The sequence below is a fragment of the Telmatherina bonti genome (assembly GCF_933228915.1).
Source record: "Telmatherina bonti genome assembly, chromosome: 22".
Lineage (NCBI taxonomy): Eukaryota > Metazoa > Chordata > Actinopteri > Atheriniformes > Telmatherinidae > Telmatherina > Telmatherina bonti.
The window spans coordinates 2,318,526-2,336,686 of record NC_136631.1 but is presented as its reverse complement, the minus strand read 5'-3'; the positions used below and the strand labels follow the sequence as shown (position 1 = coordinate 2,336,686).

At 43.9% G+C, this 18,161-nt stretch overlaps 1 protein-coding gene across 1 annotated transcript in view; it reads left to right on the top strand.

Moving 5' to 3' along the window:
- Nucleotides 1-13,019: 13,019 nt before the first annotated feature.
- The window catches only part of enpep (glutamyl aminopeptidase), a gene marked incomplete at its 5' end in the record, with an annotated part of 50,089 nt that continues 44,947 nt past the window's right edge, over nucleotides 13,020-18,161 (top strand). Inside the window, 4 exons of the mRNA XM_079262784.1 lie at nucleotides 13,020-13,633; nucleotides 14,931-15,072; nucleotides 15,529-15,663; nucleotides 15,756-15,876. Of these exons, the coding sequence (XP_079118910.1) occupies nucleotides 13,020-13,633; nucleotides 14,931-15,072; nucleotides 15,529-15,663; nucleotides 15,756-15,876 (1,012 nt within the window). The remainder of the gene's footprint in view (nucleotides 13,634-14,930; nucleotides 15,073-15,528; nucleotides 15,664-15,755; nucleotides 15,877-18,161) is intronic.

The window sequence follows — 18,161 nt, the reverse complement described above, 5'->3', positions numbered from 1 at the left end:
GCTTGGTCCACATTGCCGGTAGTAAGTCGGATTCGTTTGCGGTTGGACTCCACCAAGGCTGCCCTTTATCACCGATTCTGTTCATAACTTATATGGACAGAATTTCTAGGTGCAGCCGAGGTGTTGAGGGGATCCGACTTGGTGGCCTCAGGATTGGGTCCCTGCTTTTTGCAGATGACGTGGTCCTGTTGGCTTCATCTGGTCGTGATCTCCAGCTCTCACTTGAGCGATTCGCGGCCGAGTGTGAAGCGGCTGGGATGAGAATCAGCACCTCCAAATCTGAGACCATGGTCCTCAGCCAGAATAGGGTGGATTGCCCTCTCCGGGTCGGGAGTCAGGTCCTGCCTCAAGTGGAGGAGTTTAAATATCTCGGGGTCTTGTTCACGAGTGAGGGAAGGATGGAGCGCGAGATCGACAGACGGATCAGTGCGGCGTCTGCAGTAATGCGGACTCTGCGCCGGTCTGTCGTGGTGAAGAAGGAGCTGAACCAGAAGGCGAAGCTCTCGATTTACCAGTCGATCTACGTTCCTACCCTCACCTATGGTCATGAGCTGTGGGTCGTGACCGAAAGAAGGAGATCTCGTATATAGGTGGCTGAAATGAGTTTTCTCCGCAGGGTGGCCGGGCTCTCCCTTAGAGATAGGGTGAGGAGCTCGGTCATCCAGGAGGAGATCAGAGTACAGCTGCTGCTCCTCCGCATGGAGAGGAACCAGTTGAGGTGGCTCGGGCATCTGGTCAGGATGCCTCCTGGACCTCCCTGGTGAGGTGTTCCAGGCACGTCCCTCTGGGAGGAGACCCCGGGGAAGACCCAGGACACGCTGGAGGGATTATATCTCTCGGCTGGCCTGGGAACACCTCGGGATCCCCCCCGCAGAGTTGGCAAATGTGGCTGGGGAGAGGGAAGTCTGGGGTTCCCTGCTTAGGCTGCTGCCCCCGCGACCCGACCCTGGATAAGCGGCACGAAGATAAAGATGAAGAAGAAGATGAAGAAGTATCGCACGAAGTTTTGTTTGTATTTTTCTGAGAGGATATTTGGTTGGCTCTATTACATTTAATGTCCCTACAGGATACTATCATACATACCAATACAGATGGTAATCTAAAGTTGGTCTCATGGAATGTAAAAGGCTTAGGTCATATAATTAAAAGAAGTCGGGTCTTTTCACACCTTAAATCTCTGAAGCCAGACCATTATTTTTCTTCAGGAAACACGTGTCAGTGTAAATGAACAACGTAGACTGAGGGCTAATTGGATATCCCAGGTTTACCAAGCACCATTTACTCTTAAATCTAGAGGGGTGGCTATTCTCTTTAGAACGAATTTACCATTTTATCTAGATTACATGACAGCAGACCCATATGGTAGATATTTGATAATATCTGGAAATGTAAATTCGCTCCCAATAACGTTACTTAACTTATATGGTCCAAATGATGATAATCCTAACTTTTTTCACAAAGTATTTGATTTGGTACCACCTTCTACCCCCAATGTTATCATTGCAGGGGACTTCAATTGTTATCCTGATCTGATCTTAGATAGATTTTCTGTAAAACCACCTCCTGTCATAGCCTCCGTCCAAACCTTAAACGATTTGATTAAAACTAGAAATATAGTAGAGATTTGGAGATTGCTTCACCCTACTGGTAAAGACTTTTCATTTTACTCACATGTTCATAGATCTTACACTAGAATTGACTTTTTTTTTTTTTTTATTTCTTTTGAATTACTTTCTGTGGTTGACAAGTCCACTTACCATAACATAATAATATCTGATCATAGTCCAGTTTCTCTTATGCTTGAAATTACTCTGTCTAAACCACAATATCATTGACATTTTAACTCCAGCCTTCTTGAAGACCACTCTTTCAAGGCGTATATGACTGCATACGTAGATGAGTTTCTAGCCATAAATGATAATGGAGAAGTATCTGATTCTGCTTTATGGGAGACCTTCAAAGTAGTGATGAGAGGTCATGTGATTTCTTTTGAGTCAGCTAAGAAAAAGGAACTTAATTGTAGTCTTAAGGAAATTGAGAGAATCCTTGCCATACTTGAAGAGATATATAATAAATGACTCAGTGAAGAATAGAAAACCTCCTAGTTCACTGTATGAAGCTAACATCTGCTTGATCTTGAAAAAAGAAAGAGAAGATTCCGACCCTGTAAACTTCAGACCCATTGCTCTTTTAAATTGTTTTAAATTGTATCTTAAATTGTATCTTGGCATTTCCAAAGCCCACCTGCACAAAAGTGTGAACATAGGCGGCCTTGGTCTACCTTTTTTAAATCACTATTACTGGGCTGCAAATGCAAGAGTTCTCACTTTCTGGCAAGGGGGCTCCTTGGAGGATGACTGGTTGTCCGCCTCCCCAAAGGCATTTAACCAGATTAAATGGGTTAATATGCTCAAGACATTAGAACGATTTGGTTTTGGAGAGAAATTTATTAACTGGGTGAAAATAATTTATTTGAAACCGGTTTCCTTTATTCTCACCAATTTGGATAGGTCCAAGTCCTTTGAGTTGCAGTGTGGCATGAGACAGGGTGACCCTCTTTCTCCCCTACTTTTTGACTTAACATTGGAACCCCTTGCATTAGGTATCGGAATCATCCTGCTATCAATGGTATAAAACTTTATGATACTGAAAGTCTGGTTAATTTAAACGCTGATGATATGTTGGTCTGCTTGTCAGACCCAGTAACCTCAGTCCCCAATCATCTTAAATATATTAAATTGTTTAGTAAACTCTCAGGGTATACAATTAACTGGGATAAATGCGAGTTTATGCCCTTAACAGATAATCTGGGTCCCTCCTTTCTGAACTCATTGCCATTTAAAATAGTTACTACGCATTTTAATTATCTTCGAATTAAGATTCCCAGGAACCCCAAGCTTGTTTTTAAATTGAATTTTCTGAATATGTTGGACAAATTAAGGGCTAGTATTAGGAATTGGAAGTGTGTTCCTCTTTCAATGATTGGCCGCATAAATGCAATTGAGATGGTTACACTTCCAAGATTCCTATATACACTACTCACAAAAAGTTAGGGATATTTGGCTTTCAGGTGAAATTTATGGAAAATGCAATATGTTCATGCTACAGTGATATAATATCATAAAAGTAAGACATTTAAGTAGAAGGATGCACTACTGATTTCCTCATCTCAAAAAAATTCATTCAACACAAAAGGTAACAACAATGGTAGTTACACCACAACAAAAAATGTGAACGTCTCAATATCTGGTCATGTGCCCTTGAGCATCAATTACAGCTTGACAACGACGTCTCATGCTGTTCACAAGGCAACTTATTGCCTGCTGAGGCATGGCATCCCACTCTTCTTGAAGGGCAGCCCTCAGGTCATTGAGGTTCTGGGGTGCAGGGTCTCGAGCCTCTACACGACGGCTCAGCTGATCCCACAGGTTTTCAATGGGATTCAGGTCTGGAGAGAGTGCAGGCCGTTCCATTTGAGGTCCACCAGTCTCCAACAGCCGTTCCCTGATGATGCGGCCTCGATGAGCAGGAGCATTGTCGTCCATGAAGATGAAATTAGGCCTGTGCTGTTCATGTAGGGGCACAATCACTGGATTAATGATGTTATTCAGGTAGTATGGGCTTGTCACTGTACCATTCACAAAGTGTAGGGCAGTTCTGTACCAAGTGGACACCCCTGCCCACACTGTAACACCGCCACCACCAAAAGCTGGCCTGGTGACAACAGTGGCTGATGCATAGCGCTCTCCCTGACGTCTCCAACATCGTTGCCGGCCATCATTTCTGCTCAGTGTGAATCGACTTTCATCAGAGAACAGCACTGAGGCCCACTGGTTCCTCGTCCAGCGTAAATGCTCCCTGGCCCATGCAAGGCGATGATGCCTGTGCCTGGTGGTGTGGTCAGGTACCCGTGCAGGTCGTCTAGCACGCAGACCACGCTGATGGAAACGGTTTGGAATGGTCTGACGTGACACTTGGGTGCCTCTCACCTCTCTTAAACGTGCCTGGAGTTGAGTGGCATTCATCATCCGGTTTCTCAGGGCAGTGTTCACAATGTAGCGGTCATCAGCACGGGATGTGGCCAAAGGACGTCCACTTCTAGGCCTTTCTGTGACTCTTCCAGTCTCTCCATATCTCTGTTGCAACCTGCTGATGACACTCTGTGACACTCCAAGCTCAGTGGCCACTTCTGTCTGAGAACGTCCTGTTTGAAGCATGGCAATGGCAAGGGACTGTTGTTCCATTGTTAGGTGTCGTCTTGGTCTCATGATGTCAAAATGTGAACAGCATGATGAGGACAACTGTTTAAACACCAGCTCTAATTGAACCAGGACATTTATTGGTCAATTCAAAGATCACACACCTGCCGTGATTTTTGCCGTTAAGCTCCTTGTTAGAGAACAGCAACTTGTGCAAAATTTATTGAAACATTTAACAGTTGGACATGTGCATTTAAAAGCTTAGAGAAGATCACATTAAGTTCACCTGTACAGGTTTCAATGCATTTTAGGCTTGTTGTGAAATTTCACCCAAAAGCTGAATATCCCTAACTTTTTGTGAATAGTGTATATTTCAGAACCTCCCAATTTATATACAGTTATCTTTCTTTAAACAATTGGACTCAATAATTCTTTCACTCGTTTGGGCAGACAAATCCCCTGGCATTTCCAAAGCCCACCGGCACAAAAGTGTGAACATAAGCGGCCTTGGTCTAGCTTTTTTTAAGCACTATTACTGGGCTGCAAATGCAAGGGTTCTCACTTTCTGGCAAGGGGGCTCCTTGGAGAATGACTGGTTGTCCGCCTCCCCAAAGTCGTTTAGAATTGAATCCTTGTCAGTATCAGAGATTTCTCTCTTAGCATCGCTCTTTTCTAAAACACAGTTTTCTCATAAATTATTTTGTCATAATTTTATAGTTAGTAGGTCCCTGAAGATCCTTCATCAAATAAAAAAATATTGATATTTATGTTTCCTTTTGTTATGTAAGTAATGTCAGATGGAGCATGATTATAATGTCTGATGTAACTATGTTCACTATAAAAAATAAAAGTTAGAGAGAAAAAAAAAAAGAAACAAGCAAAAAAAAATAAAATAAAATAAAATTTAAGAACCCACACAACAAACACAACAGTGGCTGGATTACTGGAACTCTGTACTTTGGAGTGAGCCAATCCTCACTGCAGCTGGTCCAGAACTGCATGACTTTTAACAGGAAATAAGAAACAAAAACACATCACCCCATTTTGGCTTCGCTACATTGGCTGCCCGTTCACTGCAGTCTTTATTTTAAATTTCTTCTCTTCATTTTTACATGTTTTTATTTTACCATCGGAGCTTCTTCTTTGCCACATTCCAAATCAGTCCCTCAGGTCAGCTGACCAGCTGCTCTTGGTCACCCCAAAGCAAAGAAGCAGCTCAAAGTGGACAGGGCCTTCTCTGTAAGTGCATCTAAACTGTGGAGCAACTAAGCGTGACTTGTCCACCAGTCTCCCTCAGTTCAATTTTAATTCATTTTTAATTCTTTATTTGTACAGCGCCACTTCACAACAATGTTGCCACAGGACACTTTACATACACATCATTTCAAGCCAGTTCATATAGATCCTATAATAGAAACCAACTGATTTTATCAAGTCATGACTTGGATCCAATTCCCCATCCTGAGCTGCACGAGGTGACAGTGGGAAGGAAAAAACTCCCCTTTAACAGGAAGAAAACCTCCACCAGAACCCGGCTCAGGGAGGGCAGCCATCTGCCTCGACTGGTTGGGGTGGAGACGACAGGAAAGACAGATCAACATGTACAACTGCACTTATTCAGGAAGACCTGTGGAAAAACTGAGAAATAAGTTAGAGACCGCAATATTGGCATATATTTATACATTAATATATTAGAGAAATAGAGCGAGGTACTTCTCAGTGCATCAGGTAACATCTCCATTGCTACATAAGTAATGGATGGCTAGACTACCCATAACTATAAGAGCAATGAGCAGAACCTGGACAGTTGGGTCCCGTACATGCAGACTCCAACTCAGGAGATGCTCATATCCTAACTATAAGAATCATGGAAAAGGAAGGTTTTCAGCTCCATCTTAAAGGTGTGGAGGGAGTCTGCCTCCTGAACCCACGGTGGGAGCTGGTTCCATAAGAGAGGAGCCTGATAGCTAAAGGCCCTTCCTCCCATAGTACTCTTTGAGACTCTGGGAACCACCAGTAAACCTGCAGTCTGAGAGCCAAGTGCTCTATTTGGAATATATGGAACTATAAGATCTTTTATGTACAAGGGAGCTTGGTCATGGAGAGCTTTATATGTGAGGAGAAGAATTTTAAACTTTCTCCTGGATTTAACAGGGAGCCAGTGTAGAGAGGCTAAAACTGGTGAAATATGATCTCTCCTGCTAGTCCTCATCAGAACCCTCGCTGCAGCATTTTGGATCAGATGGAGACTTTTCAGGGCATATTTGGGACAACTAATAAATAAGGAATTGTAGTAATCCAGTCTGGAAGTAATAAAGGCATGGACTCATTTTTCTGCATCTTTCTGAGACAAGATGCTCCTAATTTTTGCAATATTACGCAGGTGGAAGAAGGCGGTTCCAGAAACCTGTTTTAAATGTGAGCTAAAGGACAAATCCTGGTCAAGAATAACTCCAACGTTTCTTACAGTGGTACTGAAGGCCAGATTAATGCCATCCAGATTAATTGCATTCATTCATTCATTATCTTTACCGCTTAATTCAATGAAGGGTCGCGGGGAAGCTGGAGCCTATCCCACCCAGCAGTCTCTGGGCAAGAGGCAGGGTACATCTTGGACAGCTCGCCATTCAATCGCAGGGCCACACAGAGACAAATAACCACTCATGCTCACACTCATTCCTAAGGGAAATTTAGAGTAACCAATTAACCTAACATGACTGTCTTTGGACGGGAGCTCCAGGAAGTACTCGAACCCACACATACACAGGGAGAACATGCACACTCCACACAGAAAGGCCACTGTCAAAAAACTTGAAGGGGAGATTAGATATTGGTCTATAATTAGCAAAAACTCCTGGATCCAAAGTTGGTTTTCTAAGTAACTTTTTCATTCCCTCCTGTCCCCACTCTGCCCTGCTGCTTCCATCTATTGTCAATCTATCTATCTGAGCCTCTTTCTCCATTTCCTTCTAAATTTAAATCATGGATCTGATCAGCTGGTCTCTCAATTCAATTGATCAAATCTTTTTTTTCCCAAAGAACAAGCGAAGTGTAGCTGCATGTCCTGACAGAGTCCTGCTGCTGGAGACGTGATGAAGGTCATGTGTCTGTCGCTTCTTTCTGTGGAGGATTTCTACACAACTGGATTTATGATAACTGCTGGTTGGTGTGTGCAGTTTTCTGGTATGTCACTGAGTCTGGAAGATCTGTGATGGACGATGCCGAGGAACTAGCAGCACTCAAACTCATGCGGTGATAGAGCTGAACCGTGAACTGGATGCCAGTCTGGCCCGAACTGGCAGGCTGGTTGTAATCTGGAGCTCATTGGTGGGTGGGAAACATCATGAAGAAGCTGATGCTCGGTTTTATGGAACCTGACCCAATTCGGCTGTTTCGGAGTCCGACTGAGACCACTGAGGACTTAAGGAAGAGCCAAACGACGCTCAGCCTGACCCAAAACAAAGCTGTTATCTGAACCTGGCTCCCTGCACTGGCCTTGCAGGCTGGTTATCATGTCTTCTGGACTGTAATGTCTGACGCTCAGTCCGTATCCACCCCACTCTCTTCTCAGGCCTGTGGAACTCAAACTGAACTCAGTTCTCGAGGCCACGTCAACATCAGGTGGAACAGATGAACTGGGGAAAGTTCACAGACTACCTCACTGAACACACACACACTCACACTCACTGTTACAGACACACACTCCTATTTTTCACCGTCTTCTCCGGTCCTTGTCCCTCCCTCCACTCACGGACAGCGAGTTGGATGGATGCGCCCTTTCGGCTGCGAAGTGACTGGCTGTGCTGAGAGATCCCACCCCGACCACGCCCTCCCATATTGTTTTCCTCATGTTGTGATTGTCTGAATATGTGCTCTTTCTGTTTTGAGGGTTTTTTTGTTGAATCTCTAGACTGCCCTGTAAGGGCGGTACAGAGAAACTTCCTTTTTTTTCTCCTCCAACCCATGTTTACCTCATGTTGTTTCTTCCTACTCTGTTAAAGGCGGCACCGGATAAAGCTGGCTATGAGGCCTCAGTTTATGACCTGTTCTGTGATCTGTGTATTATTGTGTGTATAATAATACATATAAGTGTTCCTATATAAGGAAACCAAATCTGTTGGTTTCATTCAGCCCAAACAAGGCTGTATATATATATATATATATATATATATATATATATATATATATATATATATATATATATATATATATATATATATATATATATATACAGATAAAATAAATTCATGATGCACTCGAACAAAGTACCATGACATAATTATATAAATAGTGAAATAATTATATATATATATATATATATATATATATATATATATATATATATATATATATATATATATATATATATATCTGTATATATATATATATATATATATATATATATATATATATATATATATATATATATAATTATTTCACTATTTATATAATTATGTCATGGTACTTTGTTCGAGTGCATCATGAATTTATTTTATCTGTCAACCTGACCCATCAAAGGAAAAATTGTTAGTTGATCACTTTTGATGCTATATGTCAGAACAAAATCCAGAGTGTGATGATGAGAATGAGTCGGTCTGTGGACATTTTGGGAAAATCCAATTGAATTTAATATAGAGTTAAAGGCAATGTTTAAACTGTCATGTTCATCATCAACATGAATGTTAAAATCCCCCAGAACCAGGGCTTTAGGTGGGCCAGTATCCAGCGGTACGCAGTACTGGCAGTTTTAAATGCTATCCCTTTGTGTGCCGGAACTTTTTTACAACATATAGTGCATACCTTGACTTTTACTGGCTTTCTTCAGCAACCAGTATACCCTCCTACAACCTCCCCACATCTTACAACTTATATTTGTTGATTTTAATTAAAAATTTTTTTTAAAAAAAGTCACCTCAAAAGAAATGTATTGTTAAGACCGGTTTAGATGCACAACACTAGCTGTAGCCCACAACGTCACGCCGCTTGTTATGTCGTTCACTCGCTTCTGTATTTACATTCTGTTCGTACTACTAACAGTCATTTACTACAGTAGTACTACTTAACAGTCATATGCTACACCAGACAATGAAGGTCAGATGCTGCAAACTAAGTGTACGGCTGGCCAGTATTTATGAAAATTATTTCTAGATTAAAGATAATATTACTAAGTATTATGGACCAGGCCTGATGCTGGGAAACATATTTTACAGAGGAAAAGTGTAATAGTACTACAATAATAATAATAATAATAATAATAGTAAAAGTAGTACTACATTGTTGAATTAGTCTGGTAATAAGCTAAAAAAGTCTAAATGCTTTTTTTTTTTTTTTGTTTTTAACCCTTTTATGCATGGTGACCCTGTAGGGAAACCTATTTACAAGCTTTTTTTCTTGCATATTCATGAATAAGGGTATTTCTGTAAAATAAACCACTTCAATGTTTTTTTTTTTTACAAAAATGTGTAATGTGTCATGCATGAAAGGGTTAATGAACTCAAAGCAGCAGGGTTAATGAACTTTAGGTTTATGTATTTACTTTTCAGTGTTATTTTTAATGTCCAGCAATGAGGCTTGAATGTCATAAAAGTGTCTCCATGGTACTTTGAATTTGTAGCATGGGATGTCGTTTGGTGGAGGTGCGCTGCGACAGCTTCCTCTTTGCCTCCGTGGAGAGACAGGGAACCGGGACTCCTGTTGGCTCGGTGTGGAGCTCACTCCGAGATCCAGCCAGGTCTCTGGATCTGTGAACTGTGGAAGTGCCTCAACGGCAGGATGGCCATCAATATTAGGCTAATCAAGGAACACTGCTCCGACATCCACAGCTTCACGCCTGGGAGCAAGGACATCAGGAACCTGGGAATCCGTTTTTGGATCACGGATGATAATGGTGTTCATTGTGATCTCAGTTTCTCGGCTCCAATGCAGATTGGATATCCGTGACTCCAGTTCAGCTAGTTTTTCAGCCGGGCACACACAACTGACACAACCGGAGGGAGACAGAGAGGTGAGGGACCCATTTAAGCGTCCTGTAAATGTTAGCAGCTAGCTCACAGCCGCCAGGCCTGGTTGATGGGATCTCAGCTGATCGAGAGATGCCCGTGCTCTGGTGAGTCTATTGTTGATTTGAGTTTTATCTTGTTCGGAGGCTGTAATAAAACTCTAAATACTGGAATGAGCTTGAGGTCCAGTCTGGGCCGGGGTAGCCAGAGATTGTCCTCACTGTCCAGTTTTAAAACTTAGCTTTATACACATCAGCTTTTATCCATCTGTGAGCTGATCTTATTTGCTTCGATTTGCTTTTATTTCTTTTTTTGTTAGTACTGAGTTTTTATTTAGTGTTTTATGTGTTTTTGTTGCCATTTAATTTATTGTACAGCACTTTGTGTAGCCACAGCTGATGTTAAACTGCATTTAAAAAAAAAAAAAATTCTGCAGAAGATCTTTCCTCCCATCGAACTTATACAGGTCCAGGTTCTGGAGAGGATCCATCCTCCCATTTGACCTTTTTCCACTGACCTTCAGACCATCTTGGGTCATGGGATCTCAGCCTTTTCTGGCTTCTTGAAGCCACGTTTCCATGGAGACCATTTCTAATGAAGCTTTGGCGATCATATAATCCATTAATATGATTACTCCTTTTTGAATCTGCCTTCTATTTACCTGCACACCTTTTGAGTTCAATATTTTGGCGCCGACTTGTGGTAATTTGTGCAACATGTGGTCATGTGACTGAATTCTTCTTAACATGGCGGTGTATGCATTCTGGCAAGCACGAGTGAAACACCTGAAAGGGCTCCAGCAGACTGTTACTGAGCCGATGCCGCTGTTCAGAGTGAGTGTGATGCATTTAGATCACCTGGAATTGGCCAGGTTTTCTTTGTGATCCCAGTAAATACCCTGATGGCAAGCGAACATCTGGTGTGAGGAGGAGCTGCAAATACACCCCCCCTCTCTTTTTCTTTGTTGTTTATATTGGTCTGCAACCTCCTGGAGTGAATTAGGTCTTCTGATTAAATTACCCCTAGTCCATCAGTTTTACCTGAATACAAACTGACTCATCTGATCCAAACTGTATTATTGTCTACATGAAACTAATACAAATTAAGCGTTATAAACAACATGTGGCTCAACTGAAGGTCCACATAGATCTCTCAGATCTTAGTTGAGGTCTAAAATCTGATCTTTGCAGGTTTTCATGTGAAAGGGGAGTAAATGACAAGTCTTTGTTACACAGGGCCTAAAGATCCAGTTTAAGCTGTCATGGTCAGAGACCGGGGTGAAGAGGTGGTCCCAAAAATAGAACTCAAAAGGGTGGAGAAAAGAATGAATGATGTTTTATTTTAAAACACAGATCATGGATTGGTCTTAGGCAACGGAAAACTTTCTTGGATTACCAAGTAGTCAGATGGTGAAGAAGGGTAGCTGAGGGGAGAGCTCCAAATGAGGTAACAAGTCTGGTGGAAGGCAGGATGAACAGGCAGACATACACAGCAGGCGTAGTGGGGCCCAATTCAGAATTACTTTAAGAGTTGTCCAGAAGCGCCGAGGAGACAAAGAAAAAGTAAGGAGAGATCACTAGAAAAGAGTCACAAAAAGTTACTGAAACTGCCATGATTACCACACAGCAAAGTGAGGCAATCTGTCAAAGTCTGGAGCTCCTGCTTGTCCTTACAGAGCAGGGTGTAGACCAGGATGATGAGCCAGATGATGAGTTGCAGCTGCTGATAATTGAAGCTTCTGACTCCACCCTGAGTTCCCACAACAACCTGCTCATCCCTACCTGAAACTCAGACTCACACACACTGACACACACACACACACACTGACACACACACATCTACATGAACACACACACTGACACACACACACATACACACCAATACACACACACACATAGTACTATTTATAAATGGGTACAATTTTGATTTGTTTACAAATAGCACCATGTGTGTGTGTGTGTGTGTGTGTGTGTAGATGTATGTGTGTGTAAATGAAGAATAAACTTTTATATTGTTTCTATAGGTGAGTGTGATGTAGGTTGTGTAATTACACATTTTCTCCAGAGAACATCTGAGAGAACAACGGGGGGTTAGGGGTTAACCCCACCCCCCATCATGATGAAGGGTCAGTCAGGCTGCCGGTCCAACTCGACACAGAAACCTTTAGAAAACTTGCTTCATCTGCATTCTTTGTGGACTTTATCCTGAAACATGTGACTTGACATTTCCCTGCCAGACCAGGACAATTAAAAGCATCAGAGCAGAGATTATGGACCCTGAACTCTGAAACGTCTCATTAAACTTGTCTCTCTAAAACCAAGATAATCCACCACACAGTCCAGCTCAAGTCACGTTTCTGAGCTGAAGTCAGTGTGTTGAACAACAGGACCGCCCCTCCAGCTCTACAGCCCTGATGGTCCAGATCCAGTAAGATCCAGTTCCAGTGCAAACCCTGTCCAGCTCACTCTGAAGCACTATCAAACTTAAGCTCTGTGATTTACAGCCTAACGTGACATGTAACAGGAGGAGGCGTGTTGACGTGTAACAGGAGGAGGCGTGTTGACCTGCCCTCAAAGGAAGTCAGAACAGAGTAAAACTCTCTGGCCATCTGAGACTCTCACATCCTTCTCTCCACATTTAACACCTTACTTCAGATCCCCTGCAGCAGATCTGTATCCTGGTGGAGCTCAACACTTCAGCTCGGATCCAGATCCAGCTAGAGTCCAGTTCTGGTCTATTTCTGAAAGACTGGTTTGCATCCTGTCCAGTGTCGTTCTGAAAGTCTGCCTCTGCTCTCTAGCAGTTCTGGTTCTGGCCCAGGATGGTGAACAACATGGACTATCAGGAGAAGCGTTACTGCATCCGAGGGAAACATGTGGTCTTCATCTGCGTGACGGTGTTGGTTTGCTCCCTGGCGGTGGGTCTGGGGGTGGGCCTCGGCACCTCCACCTCCAGCACATCGGACCCCACGCCGCAGCCCACTCCACCCCCCCCACCTGGCAGAGGGCCTTGCTTGGTGTCTGAAGACTCCAGCGGGGACTGGACAAACTTCCGCCTGCCAGACTACGTGAAGCCGGTTCACTACGACCTGCACCTGGAGCCTGACCTGGTGGAGGACACCTACAGGGGGACGGTGGACATCCAGGTGGAGGTTGGTCAATCAACCCGTCACCTGTGGCTGCACATCAGAGAGACGTACGTCAGCGCCATGCCCAGGCTGAAGCTGCTGGACAGCCGGGGACGGCAGACAGAGCTGGGGGTGAAAAGCTGCTTTGAGTACAAAGCTGAGCAGTACGTGGTGGTGGAGGCCACCGAGGAAATCCCCCCCACCAGCCAGGGACAGGTCTACCTACTAAGTCTGGACTTCCAGGGCTGGCTGAACGGTTCTGTGGTGGGGTTCTACCGGGTCATCTATACAGAGGAGGGCGTCACCAAGTAAGACCCTCGAAGACCTTGAAGAGAAAATCCTGAAAGTGACGACAATGATTGATCTCTATTCAGTTTATCATCAATTTACTCTGATTTACTGCAGTTTGACTCCAAGAAAAAGCTGTTTCTGGTTTAGAACTTCCTGATCACCGCCAGCAATCCAGCAGCACAGCTGATCCACATCTGCTGGTAGTGAAGCAGGACCCAATGTAACTCTGAATCCAGTCAAACCCAGAACCAGGTCCAGGTCCAGTTCTCAGGAGTTATTTTCCATCCCAGGCTGAACCTTCATAGAGAAGTATTCTGTCATTTCAGTGGTGTTCAGGAGTAGTTCTCCAGGATCCTGGAAGGACATTTTTCTGGTCTCTGTCCAGATGATCCACACTACTGCAATGATGCTGAGGTCCAGGTTCTGGGGAGGATCCATCCCTCCATCAGAACTGTTTCTTCAGTCCAGTTCTTGGGTCATGAGATATCTCTCCATGGTCTAGTGCCATGACTGGACTAGAAATGGTCCAGTCCTGGCAGTGGTTGGTAAAAGGGAAAAGTAGAAACCTTCTGAAAACCTTCAGAAATGTGTGAAACCTTTGATGAAGACTGAGCTGATAGGTCAACTAAGACTTTTATGCTGTATGCTATGCATGTGCTAATTTGGCCCCACCCACATCTCTGTCTGTCATGAAATGAGATGTTAGTCCCCACATGGAGAAGTAAACCAGGGACCTGTCTCTTGTTAGCATCAGTAGCCTTAGCTAGCTCCTTCTGGAGCTTGTGCAAGTTGGCCACACCATCAGGTCTTCAGAACATCATTTCCCCTTCAACGGAACTTCCTCTGAGAGGAGCTCTGCATCTTCAACGTCCCAGAAACCTGATTTTACTTGTGTCTTGTAAGACTTTCAATATACCAGAGATGTTACTGGTGACAGCAGACACTTAAGTGTTTTCTGACAGACGAACTCTTCTCATTCTGGTACTGCATAAAAAAATCACTGTTTACATTTGTTTTGACACAAAACTGGGAGAAAATAATGATGACAGGTCTGTTGTGACTTAGTGTAGCTAGAATTTCTCAGGAAGATGATTAATGAATAACTGGCTGCTGTTTCCTTGTTCAAGTTGTATATTAGAGCCGATGTTCTGCATTGACATGTAGAGGCTTTTATCAGAGTTTAAAACAGATAAATGATCCCTGCAGAGATGTCATAAACTCACTCATCCTTTCTCGGATTGCAAACACTGCGATGTTAATTAAATACTCACCTGTTTAACATCTGCTGTAACAAGCCTTTCATGTGATCACCAGGAAGATTGCTGCCACAGATCACGAGCCAACAGACGCCCGCAAATCATTCCCCTGCTTCGATGAACCCAATAAGAAAGCCACCTACAAAATCTCCATTACTCATGATGCCAGTTACCAAGCTCTGTCCAACATGCCACCAGAGGTATGAGCCCAGGAGAGACAAAACTGGATCATGGACATTCGTCCATCATCTCATGGAAAGTTCTTGTTAAAGATTCATCCTGAATGTGACTTTATTGTCTTTGTTCAGGAGTTATAAGAAAAAAAGTTAAATATTAGGCTTCAGCATCAAACAACATGTCAAAACCTAACTTCCCCAGAACATGGATGTCCAGTTCCAGTCCTCTAAGACCATGGACCTGCAGGTTTTAGATGGCTCCTGCTCCAACACACCTGATTCAAATTCAGTGTCTTATCAACAGCTTGTTGTAAATTTCTGGCCAATCATCTTAACTCATTAACATGATTTAAGTGCTGCAGCAGGAAAGATTTACATCCTGCAGGACTGGACACTAGCCAGATCAGGAGTGAACAACCAATGAATTTATGCACTGGTCATTAATCAACATAAACTTAGCCTTCTGTCTTGACTCTCCAGGGTCTCCCGGAAGAGCTACCGGGAAACAAGAAGAAGACGTCTTTCCAGAAGTCCGTTCCAATGAGCACCTACTTGGTTTGCTTTGCTGTGCACCAGTTTGGCTTTGTGGAAAGAATTTCTTCCAGTGGAATTCCAGTAAGTCTCCAGTTGCTTATCCTTGAAAAAGAAATTATGTGAATTTATAAGATAAAAGATGTCCCCTTACTCTGCTTTTTCTGCTTCTACAGCTGAGAATCTACACTCAGCCAAGTCAGTTAAAAACTGCAGAATATGCCGCAAACACGACCAAGATCATCTTTGACTACTTTGAGAAGTATTTCAACATGTCGTACTCCATCTCTAAACTGGGTGAGTCTACCGACTCTTCTGTCTATAAGACACGCATGTATACATGTCATTGTGCTTTATTGCCACTGGGGGGCAGTATTACTAATATCAGAGCATGAGGTTGCTTAATAACTCTGTGATCTTTATGTCCTTCCAAATGAAATCAGCTGTTTTGACTCCAAATAACTTTCAGCCAATCGGAACTCAATTTACAGGTAATACCATCAGTTGCCGGATAAAAAGCTCTTACAATCTTTAAAACCCCCTATTTTTGAGGGGGGTGTGGCAAGATGGTGCAGTGTGTACAGGCAGTGGTCTACCTGCCCTGTTTAAGTTGCTGATTATAGCTACACCGTTATACTAAGCCAAGGTATGTCTGGACCGCTAGTGTAAGATTGACAGGCTCTTATTGATCCTAATCAAGCTCATAGGATCCCTTTCAACCTGTAATTTGAGGATGAATCTTACAGACTTCCTCCCCATCTAGCCTCAGGACCAGCTCAACTGTGGTGCAAACCCATCTCTAGGCGCAGGAAACGTGCCAGACAATGTGGAAAACATGGAGGTGGCCTGGTGAAACTTGCAGCATACTGGAGGTCTTCTTCCTGAACCACTTGCCTCCCTACTACACCTGGTTTAGAAGCTCTCCAAGGAATGCAGGGTTTGCAGTGGATTCCGCTTTTGGCTCTCATACACCTGGACACCGGCCTACGCCATCTGCTGCTATGGGGACCGCTGTGCAAGCAGTTTATTAATCACCGCACTGTGGACTTTGTCCACAAACTGTCCACTTAGGAAGCAACACTGATTGACAATCAGTTCCACCTGCTGTTGTGCAAATGGAATAGACAACAGGTGGAAATTATAGGCAACTGGCAAGACACCCCCAATAAAGGAGTGGTTCTGCAGGTGGAGACCACAGACCACTTCTCGGTTCCAATGCTTTCTGGCTGATGTTTTGGTCTGAATTCTGGCGGTGCTTTCACTCTAGTGGTAGCATGAGACGGAGTCTACAACCCACACAAGTGGCTCAGGTAGTGCAGCTCATCCAGGATGGCACATCAGTGCCAGCTGTGGCAAGAAGGTTTGCTGTGTCTGTCAGCGTAGTGTCCAGAGCATGGAGGCGCTACCAGGAGACAGGCCAGTACATCAGGAGACGTGGAGGAGGCCGTGGGAGGACAACAACCCAGCAGCAGGACCGCTACCTCCTTCTTTGTGCAAGGAGGAACAGGAGGAGCACTGCCAGAGCCCTGCAGAATGAGCTCCAGCAGGACACAAATGTGCATGTGTCTGCTCCAACAGTCAGAAACAGACTCCATGAAGGTGGTATGAGGGCCCGACGTCCACAGGTGGGGGTTGTGCTTCCAGCCCAACACCGTGCAGGACGTTTGGCGTTTGCCAGAGAACACCAAGATTGGTAAATTCTCCACCGGCGCCCTGAGCTCTTCACAGATGGAAGCAGGTTCACACTGAGCACATGTGGCAGACGTGACAGAGTCTGGAGACGCCGTGGAGAACGTTCTGCTGCCTGCAACATCCTCCAGCAGGACCGGTTTGGCAGTGGGTCAGTAATGGTGTGGGGGGGCATTTCTTTGGAGGGACACACAGCCCTCCATGTGCTCGCCAGAGGTAGCCTGACTGCCATTAGGTACCGAGATGAGATCCTCAGACCCCTTGTGGGACCATATGCTGGTGCGGTTGGCCCTGGGTTCCTCCTAATGCAAGACAATGCTAGACCTCATGTGGCTGGAGTGTGTCAGCAGTTCCTGCAACACCAAGGTATTGATGTTATGGACCGGCCCGCCCGTTCCCCAGACCTGAATCCAGCTGAGCACATCTGGGACATCATGTCTCGCTCCATCCACCAACGCCAAGTTGCACCACAGACTGTCCAGGAGTTGGTGGATGCTTTAGTCCAGGTCTGGGAGGAGATCCCTCAGGAGAACATCCACCGCCTCATCAGGAGCATGCCCAGGCGTTGTAGGGAGGTCATACAGGCACGCGGAGGCCACACACACTACTGAGCCTCATTCTGACTTGTTTAAAGGACATTACATCAAAGTTGGATCAGCCTGTAGTGTGTTTTTCCACTTTCATTTGGAGTAGAACTCCAAATCCAGACCTCCATGGGTTGATATGTTTGATTTTTATTGATAATTTTTAAGTGATTTTGTTGTCAGCACATTCAACTATGGAAAGAAAAAAGTATTTAATAATTAATAATAATATTTCATTCATTCAGATCTACATCGTCTACTTTAGTGTTCATTTTATCTTTTTGGCAGTGTAGATCACTAGCCAATAAA